The 20174-nt window shown below is 34.9% G+C and overlaps 1 protein-coding gene across 1 annotated transcript; it reads left to right on the top strand.

The window, feature by feature from the left end:
- The first annotated feature begins 18615 nt into the window (after positions 1-18615).
- LOC126655289 (uncharacterized) lies at positions 18616-20173 on the top strand. Its single transcript, XM_050349410.2, has 3 exons — positions 18616-19072; positions 19161-19230; positions 19445-20173. Exons 2-3 carry the CDS (start codon positions 19173-19175, stop codon positions 20044-20046), a joined length of 660 nt encoding a protein of 219 aa, XP_050205367.1. The 5' UTR covers positions 18616-19072; positions 19161-19172; the 3' UTR covers positions 20047-20173.
- Position 20174: the final 1 nt, after the last annotated feature.

Consider the following 20174-nt stretch of genomic DNA (forward strand, 5'->3'; position numbering starts at 1 on the left):
AATGTTTTAAAAGTGTTTTAAAGGTTTTCGCTTAATAAATGTAAATAGTTATATGAACTTATCTCAGTATATCTGACCCCGTTGTTTTCCCAATTTTTCCAGGGTTATGATTTTGAGCGAGTCAGCTGGTCTCCGATTCTTTATTTCCTCGGAGGTCTTATCTTTATTAAAGTTATTAAATTGATTTTATTCTTAGACCGCAGTAGTAATTAGAAGTCTTATTTGTCTAATATTTGTTATACAATTATTCAACTGATTTATATATTATTTAGCATTCTTATATTAACTTAGGTTAATATGTATTTATGCCATGTTGGAGACTCGCAGTTGTTCGAGCACTTAATATATAAATGTGATTATTATAAATTGCTAGAATTAGGCTGAAGTCTCGGTTGCCCCCGAGCATGGGTTTCTTGCAGGTTTATGTACTTATATGGTTATCCGCAAGGCTTGCTACGGGTTTTGGTACAACCATACCCATACCCTAGCGCCAGTCACGATTCATGAAAATGGGTCGTGACAAACTTGGTATCAAAGCTTTGGTTTCAAACCAAGGCCTTATGCATGTTATTTGTTATGTGTTTTTGGCATATGATAAGTTGATGTCGTGTCATAGGAACTACTGCGGAATTAGGATTCGTGTCTTGTCTTTTAAAACGTCATCTTTTGTTTTCAAACATCCAGCCTACATCCTATAGGTGATGTCTGTGATTCTCTATTTAGTATTGATGCTATGTCTAACAATTAATTTCACTTGGATGTTGCTTGTTGTGTTTATCATGTTAAGATTATTTCACTTGGGTGATTATTATTGCTTTCGATTTCTCGGGAAAACTTAGGTTGGTAAATTTTTCTAAAACTCATACTTGGGTATGATGTTGTTTGATAAGCTTTGCCTTTTATGATTTTAATAACTTTGAGTTATTTAGTGAGTAGTTTGGCTTGGGCCGAGAACATGGATAATTAAAAAAATAATATTTTGTTAGGCTTTGGCCTTGTTTCTAATATAAATGATTTCGATTATAAATTTTTTTATTATGTTTTGTGGTCATACTTGTTTGATCACATGTTGTTTTAAGGGTTTTTATTGAGGAAGTTATTTTTATTCGATTTGTGTTTTGACACAGAATCAAAGGAGAAGTTTGATTTTATATCCTTATAAGTTTGATTTTTGTTAAATTACCAGTAAAAGAAATTATAGTATTTTGAAACATTATATTTGGTTTGATGTTGACAAACGACGATTTCCTAAAGGTTATTATTTACAAGATAATTTGTCGTGTTAAAAATTTAACGTTAATTTTATTTTGTCACATCTTAGAATATTGGGATTTACAAAATGGTTGTTTGAGATTAAAGATTTCTCATTTGAGTTTTAAATCTCTGTTTCACGTTTGGGTTTGTTAAGCTCTTAATTTTAATCGGAAAAAAAAATTTATTTAAATATTTTTCCGGATTTAAAAATATTTTGAACACGTTTTATAAACGATTGTTTTGGGATCGACTTGGGTCACCCAAATTTAGGAGTTGAACTTGGTAGTTGTAATGACTCGGCTAGCTCAATGATTTTATGGTTTGAGATACTTTGGGTATCCGTTTTAAAGAAATTGATTAATGAGAAGAGACTTTAAAGATAGTGATTTTGTTTTAACTGTGGGCTTAAACAAAAATTTGGAAGTTTTCGTATTTGACTTTAAATTTCAGAACGAATTTTGAAGCGTACTATTAAAGGATGATATAATTACATAATGATTTTGTAATGAGTTTTCAAAAAAATGTCGTGACATGTCCTGATTGTCTCTTAAGTATGTTTGGTGAATTGTGTTCGTTGGCATGCTTGGGTGAATTGTGGTTCATATTATTCATAATCCGTTGGTAATAAAATTCGTTGTATAGCTCGCTTGTCTGTTGGACAAAGTTGATTGTACATGCTTTCTCTTCGTGTGGAGTAACACATGGGAAGATTTATTCACGTGGTCAAGGTTGACTTACCTTGATGTGTGGGTCATGGATCTAAATCTTTGGGTTTCGATATCGAGGAAGATGAGGGAAGTATTCCCTTGAAATGATTGATGATTTCTGATTGTCCTAGAGAGGATATTGGAAACTTTGATCCGAGAGGATAGATCGGTGTATCAATACACTGGTGTTTTTCATCAAGTTTGATGATCCGGTGCGAGAACTAGAGGTAAGTTCTGTAGGAACATATATGATGTGTTATTTTCTTTGGGTATTAGTTTCAGTTGGTTGAAGTTAGTTGGATACTTTTATACGAAAGCGTTTTAGCGGAGTTACCAGGTTGAGTTGTTATAATCGAATGTTGTTAAATTGCAAGTAAGAAAGTTGAGAAATATTTTGAGGTTATCGAGTGCACATCTCATAGAGTGTAAGGTCTAGTAAATAATTTATTGAGAATTTTTTTTCAAAGGTTGATTTGTTAAAATATTTGAAATATTTTCAACACGTAATTGTGCCCAGACATATCATGAACATGCATTTTGAATGTCACGAATAGGATTGCATTGAGCACTAAATATGTTCACTAAATAAAAGATAAATCAATAATTGATACATGCATAATAGTACATGCATCACGTGCATAGAAATGATTATAGTTGGATACAACTCTTTGGGGATGAGAGATGTCATCACCCTGGCGCACAATTATGTAAAATGGATTTTATCAATAAAGTGTTTTGAGAAAGAGATTTTGAAACGAGCTCGCGAGTCACGTTATGATAACTTTATTTATAAAGTTGCTGGATTTCAAATGATTTTGAAACTGTTATCGAAAGGTAGCTAGACAAATACTCTATGATGATGGTGATGGATTTTGGGCGATTGTGTTGTAATGGATTAGTCTGTTTTGTCAGAATCTTGTGTTTATCAGAAAGTAGGAATGAAATTTGAAGTTGCGCTCGAGATATAGCTATGCCAATTGAGGTGTATGGTTAGATTCAGATTAGGAAGTTTTCGAGATAAATTTCGATTGGTGATTTATGGATTTGTGGATTAAGGATATTGGTTATGATCATGTGTGCGTATACACTATATTTTTAAAAGAGACTTTATCTCTTCAAATTTGATTTTGGTCCAAGTATTTTGTTATAGTAATATAAAGGTAATTTCATAAACAAAGAGATTCCATTGCAAATTTGCCCTTCTAGGGTGAGGAAGAAATTTTGTCAAATTTGATTCAAGGAACACTAAATTTTTTCGGTTAAATGATTTCTTCAAATTGTATTTTTATTTTAAAAAGTAAGATTTAAAAGCGATTTAAATTTTAGATGTTTGAAGCATCAATGTGTATTTAAATACAGAGGATTTTTCCATGGTTTGATTACTTACGAGAAAAGTATAAATTATTTTAGTAAGTTTGATTTACAGATAACATAAATTTTGTCAGTTGAACTGTTTCGTGAAATTTGCAAACGTATTTAAAAGTAATGGAAACTTGTGAAATCAAAATGCGAACATTTTGAAAATTTTCAAAGGTTTACAAAACCAATGGTTTTTCAACGGTAAATGTATTTCGATTTTGAATACAAAAGGAGGTGTAAGACGTAGAGTCTTTTAAAGAGAAGTGAAAAAAAAATTTAAATATGAAACATTTTGGGTGTAAATTTTTTTTTTTTTTTTTCTCTTACCCCAACGGGTTGGTTTCAAGCATAACTAATAATCTGGTCGAGGCGAATTAGTCGTGGTAATCTCTCGTTGTATACGAGGCAATTGTCAATTAATAGAATAATTTTGAAAATTTGAGTCTGATTGGGATATATGAGTTAGTTGATTTGAGAATCGAGGATCGCGGTTAATAGGTTTCGACAAACAGGATCGGTTGATCAATTTTGATTGATTAATGATGTTACTGTCAGGTTTGGATCAGTGGTTGGACCCTAGGTGTGTTTTTGATCGGATGATTCCTTGTAGTTTTGTTTTAGAACCAAAATATTATCTGAAGTATATTGGGTTTGTTATCGATTATTTTGATGTCGATCTTGTTATAAGTAAAAGGAACTAGGTGTTGTAAAACAAGATTTATTAGCTTGTGTTTTAGTTTTCCTGTTTGAGACAATAGAGTCTGGAATTGTACAAACTATAGTTGAGCTTAGGGCTTGATCTGGTAATTCGATATAGATTGACAATTATAGACGGGAGGGAGTAGGTTTCAGACGTGATGAATTGAATTCTGGGAATAATTAAACAATCAGATAAGGCCATAATTCTGAGAGCTAGTATTTAAAAATAAAAATATGTGCGAGTTATAAATGTCCTCTAAAATTAGGACTACAAGCTTCGATTACATCTGATCTGCGAACATTGTACCTTGGAAAGGCTGTCTTCAAAATAAGATTTAATGAATTAAATAAAGAGAAATTACACCAATGGTATCTTTTTTTTTCTTCATATCAATTTCAACTTCTATTAAAATATATCAAACAAATACTTTTAGCCATTTTTCAGTTTCCGATATACTAAAATATGATAATAATTCATATTTTTATTCAAATTTGTGTCATATTAGTAAAATATTAACGATTGTGCATGTAATGACAAATCATATCATAAAATTTAAAGACAATTTTGGCTTTGTTATTTTTCGATGATCGAAAAATGGATAAATACACTCATTTGATAGACTTTTATGAATTTAAAACACAAATACAAAATATAAAATAAATTCTGATATTGCAATAAAATAAATTTAAATAGTTCAAACACCGCTGGCATACTTTATCTATTAAATAACAAGTCAAGTTGTCACTAAACTTTTTGTACATGAGTAAAAAGTCATTTCAGTTCCAAATTTATAACTGGGGCCAAATAACTTTCTTTTATCTATTTTAATCAATTAAAATCGATACTCTTTATTTTACAGTCAATTAAAGATATGTTCTTGGATAAATGATTAATATCAATTGAGAATATTATATTTATTTTTAGGTCAATTAAAGATAAAATTTAGTTATTTCGGCCCTCTAACTCTGCAAGAGACCTACATTAGTCGAGTGAAAATTAGGCTGAATATAAAAAACTTAAAAGTACTATTGTATAGTTGAGACTCGTTCAAAAAAATCAAATGTACTATGCAAAAAAAAACTGGCTCGTAGCTATTGAATTTATTCCCATAACTAGATGAACCTTTACAACGTGAATAAATTATATTTCTTCTGTCCTATTTTAAAAGTCTTATTTTCTTTTACATAAAAATTAAAATAATATTCTTAATCTTTATCTTTTCATGTTTTTTCGTGTTTTACTCCCATAAATGATAGTAAAAGAATAGAGCCTTTAAAATAACTAAATAAAAAGTAAAAAGCGAAATTTAATGTAAAAATATGTCACGACCCAATTTCATGGATCACGACCGGCGCTAGGGTATGGGTATGGTCGTACCAAAACCCGTAGTAAGCCTCGCAGATAACATACATTCAACATAAACCTGCAAGAAAACCAATGCTCAGGGGCAACCGAGACTTCTGCATAAGTCTAGCAGTTTATATATCAGTTCTAATATAATTATTTAATAACAATTCGAAAGTACAAAACATGCCTCATATATAATAATCCAATGTAACAAGTCCAAAGTTATAATAAAACATTCGTACCTGATAGGAGTAAAAATACTCCTATATTCTATGTGTTTTATATGTCATATATGTGCATTTGACGTCAATTTCGAGTTTCTTTCTACTCATTTTTGTGTATGAGTATTTCAGGCATAATGTGGGAGTATTTCATGATATTCACATTTGTAAGCCATTGGCATCATAATTAAAGTTTAAAGGAAAGTTGTTCGAAGATCCGATAAAAATAGGCCCGAGAGCACAAGTTTCTACTTGTGAAATTGACCCCTCTTCATTGATTGAATATTTTGAAATACTTAGAGATTTCAATTGATTTTATGTTTTTTCACAAGAAATAAAGTAGACATTCTAAGATTTTCATAGAATCAAGAATCGGCTCATTCTGACGTTTCTACATCGAGTTATGATATTTTGAAGTTGACATAGTGCAGCAGATTTGAAGTGTGCCGCACACTAAAGTGCAAAGGAGTGTGCGAGCAGATCAGCCTTTCCAGTGAGTTTTGAAGCAAAATTTTGGCTAAGTGCATGGGTGTGCGAACGCACACCCCTAGAAGCTCAAAAAAGTGTGTGAACGCACACCCGACGATTTTAGGGTTAAAAAAGGTCGTTTTGACCTTTCCACATCACCCGAATTCATTTAAACTTGAGGGTAACTCCGAAAATACACATGGGTGCAAGTCAAAACCCTTCTCTGAGCTGAAAGACGTATATATACCTCATTATCTCATCGATGCAAGGGTTCGCCACATTAGACATTAGTTTTTACATTAGTTTAGCTTAGTTTTTGATATTCGTTCATCGTTTTATATTGTATTCTGGATTTTCTACATTATTGTTTTGGGATTATTGTCGACTAAGGTACGATTATTATTAAGAGATTAATGTTATTGTTTCTTACTCAGCCATAAATTCTTATCACATTATTGTTGAACTTTCTTTGAAGGTAAACCCTTCATTGGGATTATTAATTGAATTTATGTCTGTTTAAACGAATCGGGTGTCATGACCCAAATTATTGAGCCAAGACCGGCGCTAGGGAATGGGAGTGGTAGCTCCAAATCCCGTAGCAATTGAGTTTTTGAGTTTTTGTTGAATTTGGCTGGGGTCTCAAATCTTTGTCTTCTTCTCCCTTTTATAGCGTCTGCAAAAGCTGATAGGTGATAACTGCTTCTTTAACTGCCCACGTCTTCACAGCACTTCCCACTTCTAAAAACTGCTCGCTTTACAAAAAGCACGTGACTTCCTGGACTTTGGCCAATTGAACTTCTGAAAAATATCATTGGGCTTCGGCCTTTTGAGCTTCAACTTCTGCTCCCCGAGTTATATTGTTTGAACTTAACCTCTGAAATCTTCTTTTCCTCAAAGGTCAAATCTTGGTCAAAACCTATGAGATTAATGGTCAAACTTCTGAAATTAACTTCTCAAAGGTCAAATCTCCTGAAACCAAATTAATCTTTTATGTCAAAGGTAAAGGTCAAAACCTCTGAGATTAATGGTCAAACCTCTGAAATTAACTTCTCAAAGGTCAAATCTCCTGAAACCAAATTAATCTTTTATGTCAAAGGTAAAGGTCAAAACCTCTGAGATTAATGGTCAAACCTCTGAAATTAACTTCTCAAAGGTCAAATCTCCTGAAACCAAATTAATCTTTTATGTCAAAGGTAAAGGTCAAAACCTCTGATATTAGTGGTCAAACTTCTTAAATTAACTTCTCAAAGGTCAAATCTCCTGAAACCAAATTAATCTTCTTTGTCAAAGGTAAAGGTCAAAACCTCTGAGATTAACGGTCAAACCTCTGAAATTAACTTCTCAAAAGTCAAATCTTCTGAAACCAAATTAATCTTTTTCTGTCAAAGGTCAATGTTAAAACCTGAGATTAATGGTCAAACCTCTGAAATTAACTTCTCAAAAATCAAATCTCCTGAAACCAACCTCTGAGATCTTTGAAATTATCCACGTAGTTTTTTCTATCTTTTTTAAAAGAATATGGACTTTTATGGCCTTCAGGCCATATTTTTAATTTTGTCGTAAACAATAATATCTTTAAAAATAATAAAATAAAAATTTAAATAATATTATATTGACCAAATACAGTATTATAATTGTGTAGTTCAATCAAACTAAAAGATTGGTATTCCTACTAATTTGAAGACAATTTAGTTATTTTTTACATATTAAAAACTAACTGGAGATAATTTAGCTACCTATTCTAATTAGGACTTTAATTACAATAGTGATTAATTAAATAACTTATTAGTGAATGACTATAAAATCTTTATTTAGTAGTAAACTGAAAAGGATTATTCAGTAAATTTTCCTGTCCCCCCCCCATCCGTACTTTTATATATAGTATAGATATAGATATATATTTATAATAATATTCTTTTGTATTAAAATTTAATTTTTAAAATATTTATATAGATAATAGAGTCGAGTTAAGTTTAAATTTTAATTATTCTACCAATATGGAGCTCGAAATTTTAAAATGAAACTCAATCGAGTTCGAGTCAAATTTCAAGTTTCAGATTTTCGAGTCGAATCGAATCAAGTTTCACAGTGTTCCAACCTGATTCGACTCAGTTACACCCTTGAACCACAGGTCAAAATACCATTTAGTAGACTTCATGTGTACTAAATTACCTCATTCCCATTTAAATATCTAGGGCAAAACTGTAAATACAGTCCAAATACATGGTACCAAAACGTGTATAAATAATGATCTTGATCAATCGACTTATACAACTAATTTTCCAATCTTTAAACCCTTACCCAATTAAAAAATCCACTCATACTAGTTTAAAAAAACAACAAAAAAATCATCAACATACAGCAAAACTCTGAAGTCTAGATAATTTATTCAAAAATACAAAAAAGAAGAAGGCTATTATATAGATATATGGGTGAAAAGGAGGTTTTTCCATCAAAAAGATCAAAATTCAGCCCGCCTCCCATTAAAACCACCAAAATTTGGAAAAAAAAAATTAATAATCACCCATGTACTATGACTTTTGGGTCTATAATTACTAAGTCTCATAATGTTTAAAAATAATTACTGAGCTCTCTGATCTTTATGACAGCGCTCGCTAAATCCTCTGATCCCAAAAATCAGCGATTTTTTTTAAAAAAGATGACCTGGCGGCGACTTTTTCATGTCAGACCCAACATAAATTTGTCCTCGTGTCAGATGTTCGCCAAAATACTCCAAAAATTCAATTAAAAAATTTTAAAAACTAAAACAACCCAACCCAATCAAATCAAATCCAAGCTAATTAAATCTAACCAAACCACTTCACCCCTAACCGCCACCCCACCGCTCTCCGCCCACTGCTCTCCGGCCACTGACGCCCGCCCGCCGCCTCCACGGTCGTAATTTTTTTCGACCGTCTTCTCTGATTTGTTCTTCAACAAAGAACAGACTTAAATTTGTTCTTCGTTGAAGAATAGGGCATGAATCTGTTCTTCGTAGCTAGGGTTGTGTTCGGTTGTTTAAATTCTTAAAAAAAATTAGGATGAAGTGGCTTAGTTGGATTTAATTGGATTGGATTCGGTTGTTTAAATTCTTAAAAAAAAATTAATTAGACTTTTAGGGTATTTTGGATTCTTTAGTGAGGTGTCAGCTGACACCTGATATGGGGATAAATCGCAGAATTTTGGGCTCAAAGGGTTTAGCGAGCGCCGCCGCAAAAATTAGGGGGTTTAGTGATCGTTTTTAAACATGAGGGGTTTAGTGATCACAGACTCAAAAATAAGGGGTAATCGGTGACTATTAGCCTTTTGTTTTTGTCACGACCCAAAATATTGAGCCGCAACCGGCGCTAGGGAACGGGAGTGGTAGCTCCGGAACCCGTAGCAAGCCTAAAATAACAATCGCAAATAATAAATGAATACACTAAACATTTAACATTAAACAACGGAAGCAACAATTTATATATATATATATATATATATCATATAATCAAACATATACACTAACTGTCTCAAAACCTCGCGGGCTCTAGTTACCGTACCCTGTACGAACTGGCCTCGCGGTACTATATACATCAGTTAGTGTTTCAAACATCTCACCGGCATCTGGGGCCGTGGATCATATACTAAACACGTAGCCTATCAAAATGCATATAAAACAATAACAGCAGTTAGTATATACAATAAAAATGAACTGCTGTCTAGGCTACTGTTCTATCGACACAGGACCACTATTGCAGCATTCAAAGAAGTCAGAAACTAACATATACAGCTGACTTATGGACTTCAAAAATTGGCCTCTAGTTAAGTCCACAAGCTAAGCACCTGAAAGACATCAAAGGTGAGGGATCAGTATTTGGAAAAATACTGAGTGAGTGTGCATTTACTAACGGTATTATCATAAAAACATAGCATCGCATTTCAAGAAACAATAATATAAAACATATAAACACGTATTTGATCCGTACGAAACTAATATCCTAGCATGCGACACATTTCTCGAATAATCATTATCATTCAACCCAATCGTAAATATCAATCGCGAGTCTAACTCGCTGGTGGCCCAGCCACTAGATACGGGGACTCCAGACTACACCGTAGCCGAGTACTCACTCGTATCAAAAACTCAATCGTAAATATCAATCGCGAGTCTAACTCGCTGGTGGCCCGGCCACGTAAATTTTATAATCATCATCAGCTCCCAGCTGTGTCAAGTCATTTCTCAAATGCAAATATACTAGACTGACTCGATACTGGTGATGACACAGCCTATTGACACCCAATAGGTAGCTAGTTTCTTCGGGTCGCATACTAGTTCTCATATATAGAAACTAATAAAACATATAACATTTCAAACAATTATACATAATGCGATGCGTGTAAACAGTATATATATATATATCTATATAAAATAACTTTAATATATAATACACGAAAGTAAAGTGCAACTCACAGAAACCGCTATCCAATCAATTATGAAGTCGATGTGGTGGTATGCTCGTATTAGACCACCTCTAGTGCCCTCACTGCTTTCTCGTACGTCTGATGAAACGTTTAATAGTTAGACGTAGATTTCATGTTTATATGTATAATAATTTTAAGTTCTAAGTTTAAGTTGATTAGATTCCATTTCTAGTTTGCTTGTAAACTCGATGATCCTTAGTCGTACTTGCGACTTATCGAGTACTATTCCTCGTACTCGAGAATTATGTAACTTTCTTAACTGAATTCTTACTTATCACATTAACATTCACTTCTATTATGTTTTACATCCATTTCAGGACATTTGACTGAGTTTCACACTCAAATCAAGCTATCGGAGGCTCATTTTCGCTCCCGGAAGTCCCACGGAGGTTTTGGTCGAGGTAGGGCACGTCGTGCTAGCTTGGCACGTCGTGCCCTTCAATTTTTGTGAAGGGCACGTCGTGCCCTTCGTGGTGCACGTCGTGCCCTTCGTGGTGCACGTCGTGCACCCCTTGTGGTGCACGTCGTGCGCCAGCACGACGTGCTGAAGTGCAGCACGTCGTGCACCGACGTGTACGACGTTTTTCCGGCGCCTCCAGACCATTTCCGGGGCTCCAAAACTTCCAAAACTCATACCAATACATACCCACATCATTTAAACACAAAAATCTATCAATAATCCTTACAAAAACGATGAAAAACGACTTGATTCTTGACGTATCGATTCAAACGTAATTTCTTAACAAAACAGCCTACAAAACACCATTTTCACCACCAAAAACCGAAATATTACCTTGATATGATGCTTAAGATCAGTAGAGCATTCAATTCCGAAGAGTTTACCGCGAAAATCGCTCGAAACGCTCCGAACGGCGAAACGGCGAGCGAACGACGGTGAGAGCGTAAGAGGAACGATAAAAACGTGAGGATTCTGGATGCTTCTCTGATTCCTTATTCATATTGATTGTTATATATGTAATGGTAAATGTACCACTTAAATCCTTGTTTTCTTTATTTGTTACAAATTAACCTTGAACTTTTCTTTTGTTCGATTTAGTCCATAACTAAATCAATTAACTCTTTAATCATAACTTATACGTATTATTTATATCCGATAGACAATACGAATTTCAATATTAATATTTTACCGCCAAAAATCTGAAATTTTCATTTTCAACACAAAGTGGCTAAATTACCACTTTCGTCCTTGTACTTTATTTTGGGCTTTACTTGACATTTTTCCTTTTAATTCCAATTCCAACTTTAGAATTGAAATATAACATTAAATTCTCGTATATAATCTTTTCCAAAACCGACCTACTAAAACTTATTTATCTTAATTTTATCGGATAACTTTCCGATATCGCCACTCTGGCGACTCGAAATTGGACACGTGACCCAATTAAATAATTAAATATTTTGGGGTATTACATTCTTCCCCCCTTATAAAAATTCATCCTCGAATTTTCATAAAACTTGTTAGGACCTTATAATTGTCCTTATACCTTTCTTTACGTCCATTACTACGCATTAGTCGTAGTTTCTTTGATATCGCAATCCTTGGGTCATCACCACTTAATCAGGCTTTCCCTTCTTGACTGTCGTTAATCACTGACTAATGTCTCCTCGATTCATAATTTCATTCTTAGTAATCATTGAGTTGTTGTTTGTTCCTCTTTATAAATGGATAATCAACAACGTGTTATCTACATCCTTTATGACGTACTTACTTTATGCGTATTCCTATGAATATTTTCTCTCATAATCATAATCTGCAGTTATGGTCTTTACTATCGTCTGTAGTTATCACTTTCCTTTCTTAGCTGGTTCTTGTTATTTCTCACTCCTTTCTATCATCGTCTGACACTTTATTCTTCATTAAACAATCCTTCTCAATTTGGACTATGTCTAATATATTCAGTTTCTTTTAACGTAACTAAACTTGATACGTTTTTCACTATCTTCCATTTCTCCTTCCTTTGCTTCTTTAAGCTATCGTGAGCTTCACGTCATTCTATTGGTCGTGATCCTTTGTTCTTTACCATTATCTTAGACACGTAATTCACGTTACTTCTGATCGTATGGCTTGTACAGTTTCCCTTGTTCACTAATATTACTCATATTCTTATCCCCTTCACTTTCACCTAATTGCTCCTTTGAAGTTTACCTCGAATCTCTTATTGACTTTTCATTCAATGATGTTCTTCCTTTACGTCACAGTTCCTTATTCAAGATGACCTCTTAAGAATCTTACATGCTTCTCTAGCATTTAACTATTTCGAGAATTTTTCTCGTTAATCAGCTTTCGCTTAACTTCTGCTTCTTACTGTCAATTTTTATTTTCACTTTTTACAATACAATCTTGATACTGATTGTAATTGTTCCTTAACTTATTCTTATTCTATATCTCGTCTTCTTTTGAAGGGTTTTCCGATTGTTTTTAACATTTATATTGTACTTACTTTGTAATTCCCAAAGTCAGGGAATAATTTCAATTCACTGTCGTCCTATACGCTTTATGCTTCCTTAGCACTTATATCTTGATTCTAATTGTCTTTAAATAACTTGATCTCTTTGTACTAGTATCGACTCTTGTCTTGTCTTTTACTTGTTATATTCGTTACGTCTTTCCTTCGTTTATAGCAGTTCTATTGCTGCTGTTCTATTCTGACAATCCTTATGACGTATTTCTAGAACATTCACTTAATGTTCATTATTCATATTACCATCTTCTCGTCCTTCATACTTTTAATCTCTCCTTCAATTATGACTTTCGATTGCTACTTCGTTTATCTCAACATAAGAATAATCATTATATTTATCATTCTTATGTATTCGTTACGTTTCTTTTGTCTAACACGACTCTCTGGCATTTCATTCTTCGTTTTATCATAAGAATAAACATCGTATCCTTAAATATTGTCAGCGCATCGCATCTTAACTGCGTATGCTCTCCGGCGATAATTCCTTATTCACATTCTTCTTTAGCTCCACTAGCTTTATTGCAATAATTATTAACATGGCTTTATTCTGTTATTGGAGTTTGTTTTACAAGTCTTATTCTTATTTATTAAGAATCTTTTACTATTCGTCGCAGGGCTTTATATCCGAGTTTACTCACTGAACAAAATGATCTTTAAAACTTCTTTTGGCTGCGCAGCTCTTTCTAAACCACTTTTCATAAATCATTTAAAATCGTTAGTACAATTGTAGCTCAGAGTGATGACACCTCTCATCACCAAGGAGTTGCTCAAAATCGCATTTTTTTTTATCATTGTAAAGATATGATGCATGATCTACATTTTGAAAATCAGTTTCTTATGCATTCCTATCGTAATTATGTAATGTTACATGCGATGTCTGAGCACAACTGTACTTTGAAAATCATAAAAACTTTCAAAAAATTTATAAAATTATAAATCTTACTCTAGATTATACACTCTGCGACTATTAACGGCTTTCTTTATACTTATTGGGTATATTTCAAATTTTTGTATTGCTGTCAAATTTTTTTGTACTGCTGTCATTTTCTGTCACATTCCTTCTCTCTCCATATCTCCGAAAACTCAATTTAATTCAAAATTTTCTACTGTTGTACTCACCACATCCGTTTCTGCAACATTCTATTCTACATCATATACAGACGCAGATACCGATGTTTCACATCGACTTCCTGTAAGTAACCCATCTCTTTCTTCACAACTTCTAGAACGTAATACAGGAATTACGTTCGCGATAAATGTATGATGTGATATTTATTGTATCATTGTTTCTGAAAGTTATATTTATATATATTTTCTTTCATTAGACACATATTTAATAACAGCGCTTCCTATAGGTTCTCACTTTCTGAGGTATTATTCTAAAGGCAAAACCTATTACTGACATTCTACTATGCAATGCAGCAATTATATAAACACAATAATGCAAATACATAAACACAATACTTAAAGCACGTAAATTACTAATACCTGGAGGTGCCTGGTGCGGAACGTTAGGTTCCCTAATAACTACGCCAGTGTGTCGGCCCCTAATTGTTCTACCGGAGTTTCTTCCACCTCTCTGCACAAAATAGGGGTTGGTTCTAATTCTGGAGGACGTACTAACGTAATCTGGGTGGTACTCACGTCTAAAGTAATAGGGTCGTACCGGATCACCTGCCCACTCATGCTCTGTTTCAATCCTACGGGCCATTGTAGTAAGTGTGCTAAAATGTTCGTCCACGTGCTCATACAGCTCATCAAACTGAGGTCCTAAACCCCTGACATACCAGCGATTAATAGTCCTATTATCTTCGTTCAGATCAGGGACTCCTTCAGCCATCCGCAGAAAATCAGTAGAATACGCTCCTACAGTTAACATCCCTCTAGAAAAAGAACGCATCTGCCTCCTAACCTGGTTTAGGGCTATCTGCGCCTGGCCGTTAGCTATGTCCGCATCTTCCCTCAAATTGCGGTATCTCCGCACACTTGACCAGAAATAGTCACCTCTGTATTCTTGGACATCTATCTCATCTAACTGTTCTTCTTCTTCATACTCTTCTTCCTGAGGATTTTCCTCCTCTGCTTCTTCTTCTAATTCTTCTTCTGGATCCTCCTCAGGATCCTCCTCAGGGTCTTCCTCAGGATCTTCTTCAGGATCCTCTTCCGGATCTTCCTCCAGTTCCTCTTCTTCGCTGTATTCTATCTCCGGTGAATGCACTCTAACTCTGCTTCTAGAAGAACTACCTATCTCCGACACAGACATAAAACCATTTTGATATATTTCTGGCGATGCTCCATTATTTGCGTGGAATCCATTCTGATGGATCCCAGATGGTTCGCCTACTTCATTATGAAACCCGTTTTGAAATATAGGAGGCGCTTCCTCCCGTTCTTCCTCAGCATGCGACTGAGCTCCGTTTTGCCCAGACATGCTGAAAAGAAACAATTTCAAACATAAGCGACCATCTGAGCCCATTTCCTCACGCAATTCTAATATCATCTTATAAAATGCTGTAACCATTTAGTACTTAATCCAGCCGCACGTAGTTCGCAAGCAGATAACCATTTAATAATCTCAGCATGAAAAATAAACACTTAATTATCTCAGTCGTTCGTATATACATATGCTAATTAATCGTAATAACCCTGATTTGCGCGTGCCTCGTCACTTGCTACTAACACACATATAACACAATTACAGACAACTAAGGTCCGACTCATTGCTGCAGTAGTTCCTAGGTATACATACTGACAAATACTTCCAGTCAAACAGACAATCAGACAAATCTGGCAGTGGTAACTCGACCAAACTGCTCTGATACCGACATTGTCACGACCCAAAATATTGAGCCGCAACCGGCGCTAGGGAACGGGAGTGGTAGCTCCGGAACCCGTAGCAAGCCTAAAATCACAATTAATTTTTTTTCGCAAATAATAAATGAATACACTAAACATTTAACATTAAACAACGGAAGAAACAATTTATACATATATCATATAATCAAACATATACACTAACTGTCTCAAAACCTCGCGGGCTCTAGTTACCGTACCCTGTACGAACTGGCCTCGCGGTACTATATACATCAGTTAGTGTTTCAAACATCTCACCGGCATCTGGGGCCGTGGATCATATACTAAACACGTAGCCTATCAAAATGCATATAAAACAATAACAACAGTTAGTATATACAATAAAAATGAACTGCTGTCTAGGCTACTGTTCTATCAACACAGGACCACTACTGCAGCATTCACAGAAGTCAGAAACTAACATATACAGCTGACTTCTGGACTTCAAAAATTGGCCTCTAGCTAAGTCCACAAGCTAAGCACCTGAAAGACATCAAAGGTAAGGGATCAGTATTTGGGAAAATACTGAGTGAGTGTGCATTTACTAACGGTATTATCATAAAAACATAGCATCGCATTTCAAGAAACAATAATATAAAACATATAAACATGTATTTGATCCGTACGAAACTAATATCCTAGCATGCGACACATTTCTCGAATAATCATTATCATTCAACCCAATCGTAAATATCAATCGCGAGTCTAACTCGCTGGTGGCCCAGCCACTAGATACGGGGACTCCAGACTACACCGTAGCCGAGTACTCACTCGTATCAAAAACTCAATCGTAAATATCAATCGCGAGTCTAACTCGCTGGTGGCCCGGCCACGTAAATTTTATAATCATCATCAGCTCCCAGCTGTGTCAAGTCATTTCTCAAATGCAAATATACTAGACTGACTCGATACTGGTGATGACACAGCCTATTGACACCCAATAGGTAGCTAGTTTCTTCGGATCGCATACTAGTTCTCATATATAGAAACTAATAAAACATATAACATTTCAAACAATTATACATAATGCGATGCGTGTAAACAGTATATATATATCTATATAAAATAACTTTAATATATAATACACGAAAGTAAAGTGCAACTCACAGAAACCGCTATCCAATCAATTATGAAGTCGATGTGGTGGTATGCTCGTATTAGACCACCTCTAGTGCCCTCACTGCTTTCTCGTACGTCTGATGAAACGTTTAATAGTTAGACGTAGATTTCATGTTTATATGTATAATAATTTTAAGTTCTAAGTTTAAGTTGATTAGATTCCATTTCTAGTTTGCTTGTAAACTCGATGATCCTTAGTCGTACTTGCGACTTATCGAGTACTATTCCTCGTACTCGAGAATTATGTAACTTTCTTAACTGAATTCTTACTTATCACATTAACATTCACTTCTATTATGTTTTACATCCATTTCAGGACATTTGACTGAGTTTCACACTCAACTCAAGCTATCGGAGGCTCATTTTCGCTCCCGGAAGTCCCACGGAGGTTTTGGTCGAGGTAGGGCACGTCGTGCTAGCTTGGCACGTCGTGCCCTTCAATTTTTGTGAAGGGCACGTCGTGCCCTTCGTGGTGCACGTCGTGCCCTTCGTGGTGCACGTCGTGCACCCCTTGTGGTGCACGTCGTGCGCCAGCACGACGTGCTGAAGTGCAGCACGTCGTGCACCGACGTGTACGACGTTTTTCCGGCGCCTCCAGACCATTTCCGGGGCTCCAAAACTTCCAAAACTCATACCAATACATACCCACATCATTTAAACACAAAAATCTATCAATAATCCTTACAAAAACGATGAAAAACGACTTGATTCTTGACGTATCGATTCAAACGTAATTTCTTAACAAAACAGCCTACAAAACACCATTTTCACCACCAAAAACCGAAATATTACCTTGATATGATGCTTAAGATCAGTAGAGCATTCAATTCCGAAGAGTTTACCGCGAAAATCGCTCGAAACGGACTCCGAACGGCGAAACGGCGAGCGAACGACGGTGAGAGCGTAAGAGGAACGATAAAAACGTGAGGATTCTGGATGCTTCTCTGATTCCTTATTCATATTGATTCTTATATATGTAATGGTCAATGTACCACTTAAATCCTTGTTTTCTTTATTTGTTACAAATTAACCTTGAACTTTTCTTTTGTTCGATTTAGTCCATAACTAAATCAATTAACTCTTTAATCATAACTTATACGTATTATTTATATTCGATAGACAATACGAATTTCAATATTAATATTTTACCGCCAAAAATCTGAAATTTTCATTTTCAACACAAAGTGGCTAAATTACCACTTTCGTCCTTGTACTTTATTTTGGGCTTTACTTGACATTTTTCCTTTTAATTCCAATTCCAACTTTAGAATTGAAATATAACATTAAATTCTCGTATATAATCTTTTCCAAAACCGACCTACTAAAACTTATTTATCTTAATTTTATCGGATAACTTTCCTATGTCGCCACTCTGGCGACTCGAAATTGGACACGTGACCCAATTAAATAATTAAATATTTTGGGGTATTACAGTTTTTTCATTAATCCATTTTAAGGTGTTTATTTTATATTTGTCCCTAAACTTTTATTTAGTCCCTGAACTTTGATATTTGATCCATGAACTTTAATTTTTCGATTCCCCATGTTCTCAAACGGATGCCCGTTCATTCTCTCGTCTCACAAAATGATTTTATTACTTTTCATATGTGAAAATAGTGGCTAATAATCATGGAAGGTCCTCGACCTTTGCACTAAGCTTCCCTAAACCCCCTCACCTTTCAAAAACTTCACTAAACCCCCTGACCTTTATGGCGGCGCCATTCACGGCCCTTCTGAAAAAAAAAAACACAAAATCGCGGCGCCGCCAACGATTTAATCGTTTGCATGCGTTTTCCTCGCCACCTGTCGACCCACGTGACTTGTCCACTGTCAGTTGCAACAGTCCCTCCCTCTGACATGTCGGTTGACTTTTCAAATTTTAAAATCAAAAAAAAAAATTAACCGCTCGGTAAATTTTCTCTCTCTTTCATCTTCTTTCTGACATACTCTTTCTTCTTCATTATATTTGTTTTTGAAATCAGTCTTTTTCTATTTCCCATCTCCTCTGACCTAGACGTTTGTCATCGTCGTTTGGTTGCTCTTCATTTTCTCTCGTTCTGTAGTTCGCCTGCGTTGCATTTCGAGGAAGAACAAATCCGGGTATGAAAAAAAATGGTTGATCAATTTTTGTAAAGTTAGTGTCATGTGCACACTTTTTTGGTATTGATATCTTTATATGGTAAAACAGGCTAAGAAGATAATGGGAAAAGAAAAGATCTTCTTCGGCAGTGATGAGACGAAAGGGAAGAAACGGCCAGGTTCGAATTTTAATTTTAGTGTTTAGGGTAATTTTGTTGGTTTTTGGGTATGTGTTTTTGGGTACTTGAAATTGTGATTTTAGGTTTATTGTAAATTTTTAGGTTTATGGGTATGTTTTTTGGGGGGAGTTATTCTCAAGTTGGTTGTAAAATTTGTTGATTTGTTTTGCATAATGTCTGTGAATGAATGTCTCCATATTGTTTGTTTGAACAGCCCGTACTGTGGAAGTGGATTCTCAGATCCTGGAAATTGTTCTGCACTATGATGGAGAATTTGGAGAAGGTGGTTATTTGTGGGGCGACGTGTGTGCAAGATGTTTTGACATTTCCCAACTGTCACTGAATAGGCTTGATTTGTGGGCCAAAAAAATTGGAGTGAAGGGGCTGGTTATGTATTATTGGAGGCAGCCAGAGTTGGACTATCATCGAGGGATAAAACCTCTTGAACATGATAGAGATGTTGAGGAGATGGCAAGGGCTGCACTAAAAGAAGGTGTGGTTGATGTCTACGTTCGATATTTAACCTCTGATGATGTGCATAATTTGGTGCCTGAGAGTGGACCCAAGTTAGAATTGAAAGAAATTGAAGAAGATGGTCCATTTGAGCCAGTTGAAGATGGTCCAGTGGAGGCAGTTGAAGATGCCGCGGGAGTTGAAGAAGGTCCAGGTGATGAATTATTGTTGCTAGAGTGGTACGGCACTGAAGATGAGGGCCAAGTAGAAGCCTTGGAAGTGGAGATTGCTGCTGCTGAAGGCCCATCTGATGTGGCTGAAGGTCCAGAAGAAGGGTGCAGCAAAAAACAGAAGAACAAATAAAAACGAAAGAACAAATAAATGTAGCGTTGTTTTGTATTTCCGGATATTGTTGTTATTTTATTTTAAAACACTTATATGTTTTTTATATGTGCTATTTCATAATTTAGCATTGTTTATTATTTCCTGAT

This window comes from Mercurialis annua, linkage group LG7 (assembly GCF_937616625.2).
Source record: "Mercurialis annua linkage group LG7, ddMerAnnu1.2, whole genome shotgun sequence".
Lineage (NCBI taxonomy): Eukaryota > Viridiplantae > Streptophyta > Magnoliopsida > Malpighiales > Euphorbiaceae > Mercurialis > Mercurialis annua.

What these genes read in the sequence shown, in the direction of transcription:
- LOC126655289 (XM_050349410.2), top strand. Translation starts at nt 19,173, where the DNA reads ATGGGAAAAGAAAAGATCTTCTTCGGCAGTGATGAGACGAAAGGGAAG. An exon ending in GAAAGGGAAGAAACGGCCAG is followed by an intron (nt 19,231 to 19,444) that starts GTTCGAATTTTA and finishes TTGTTTGAACAG; the next exon opens with CCCGTACTGTGGAAGTGGAT.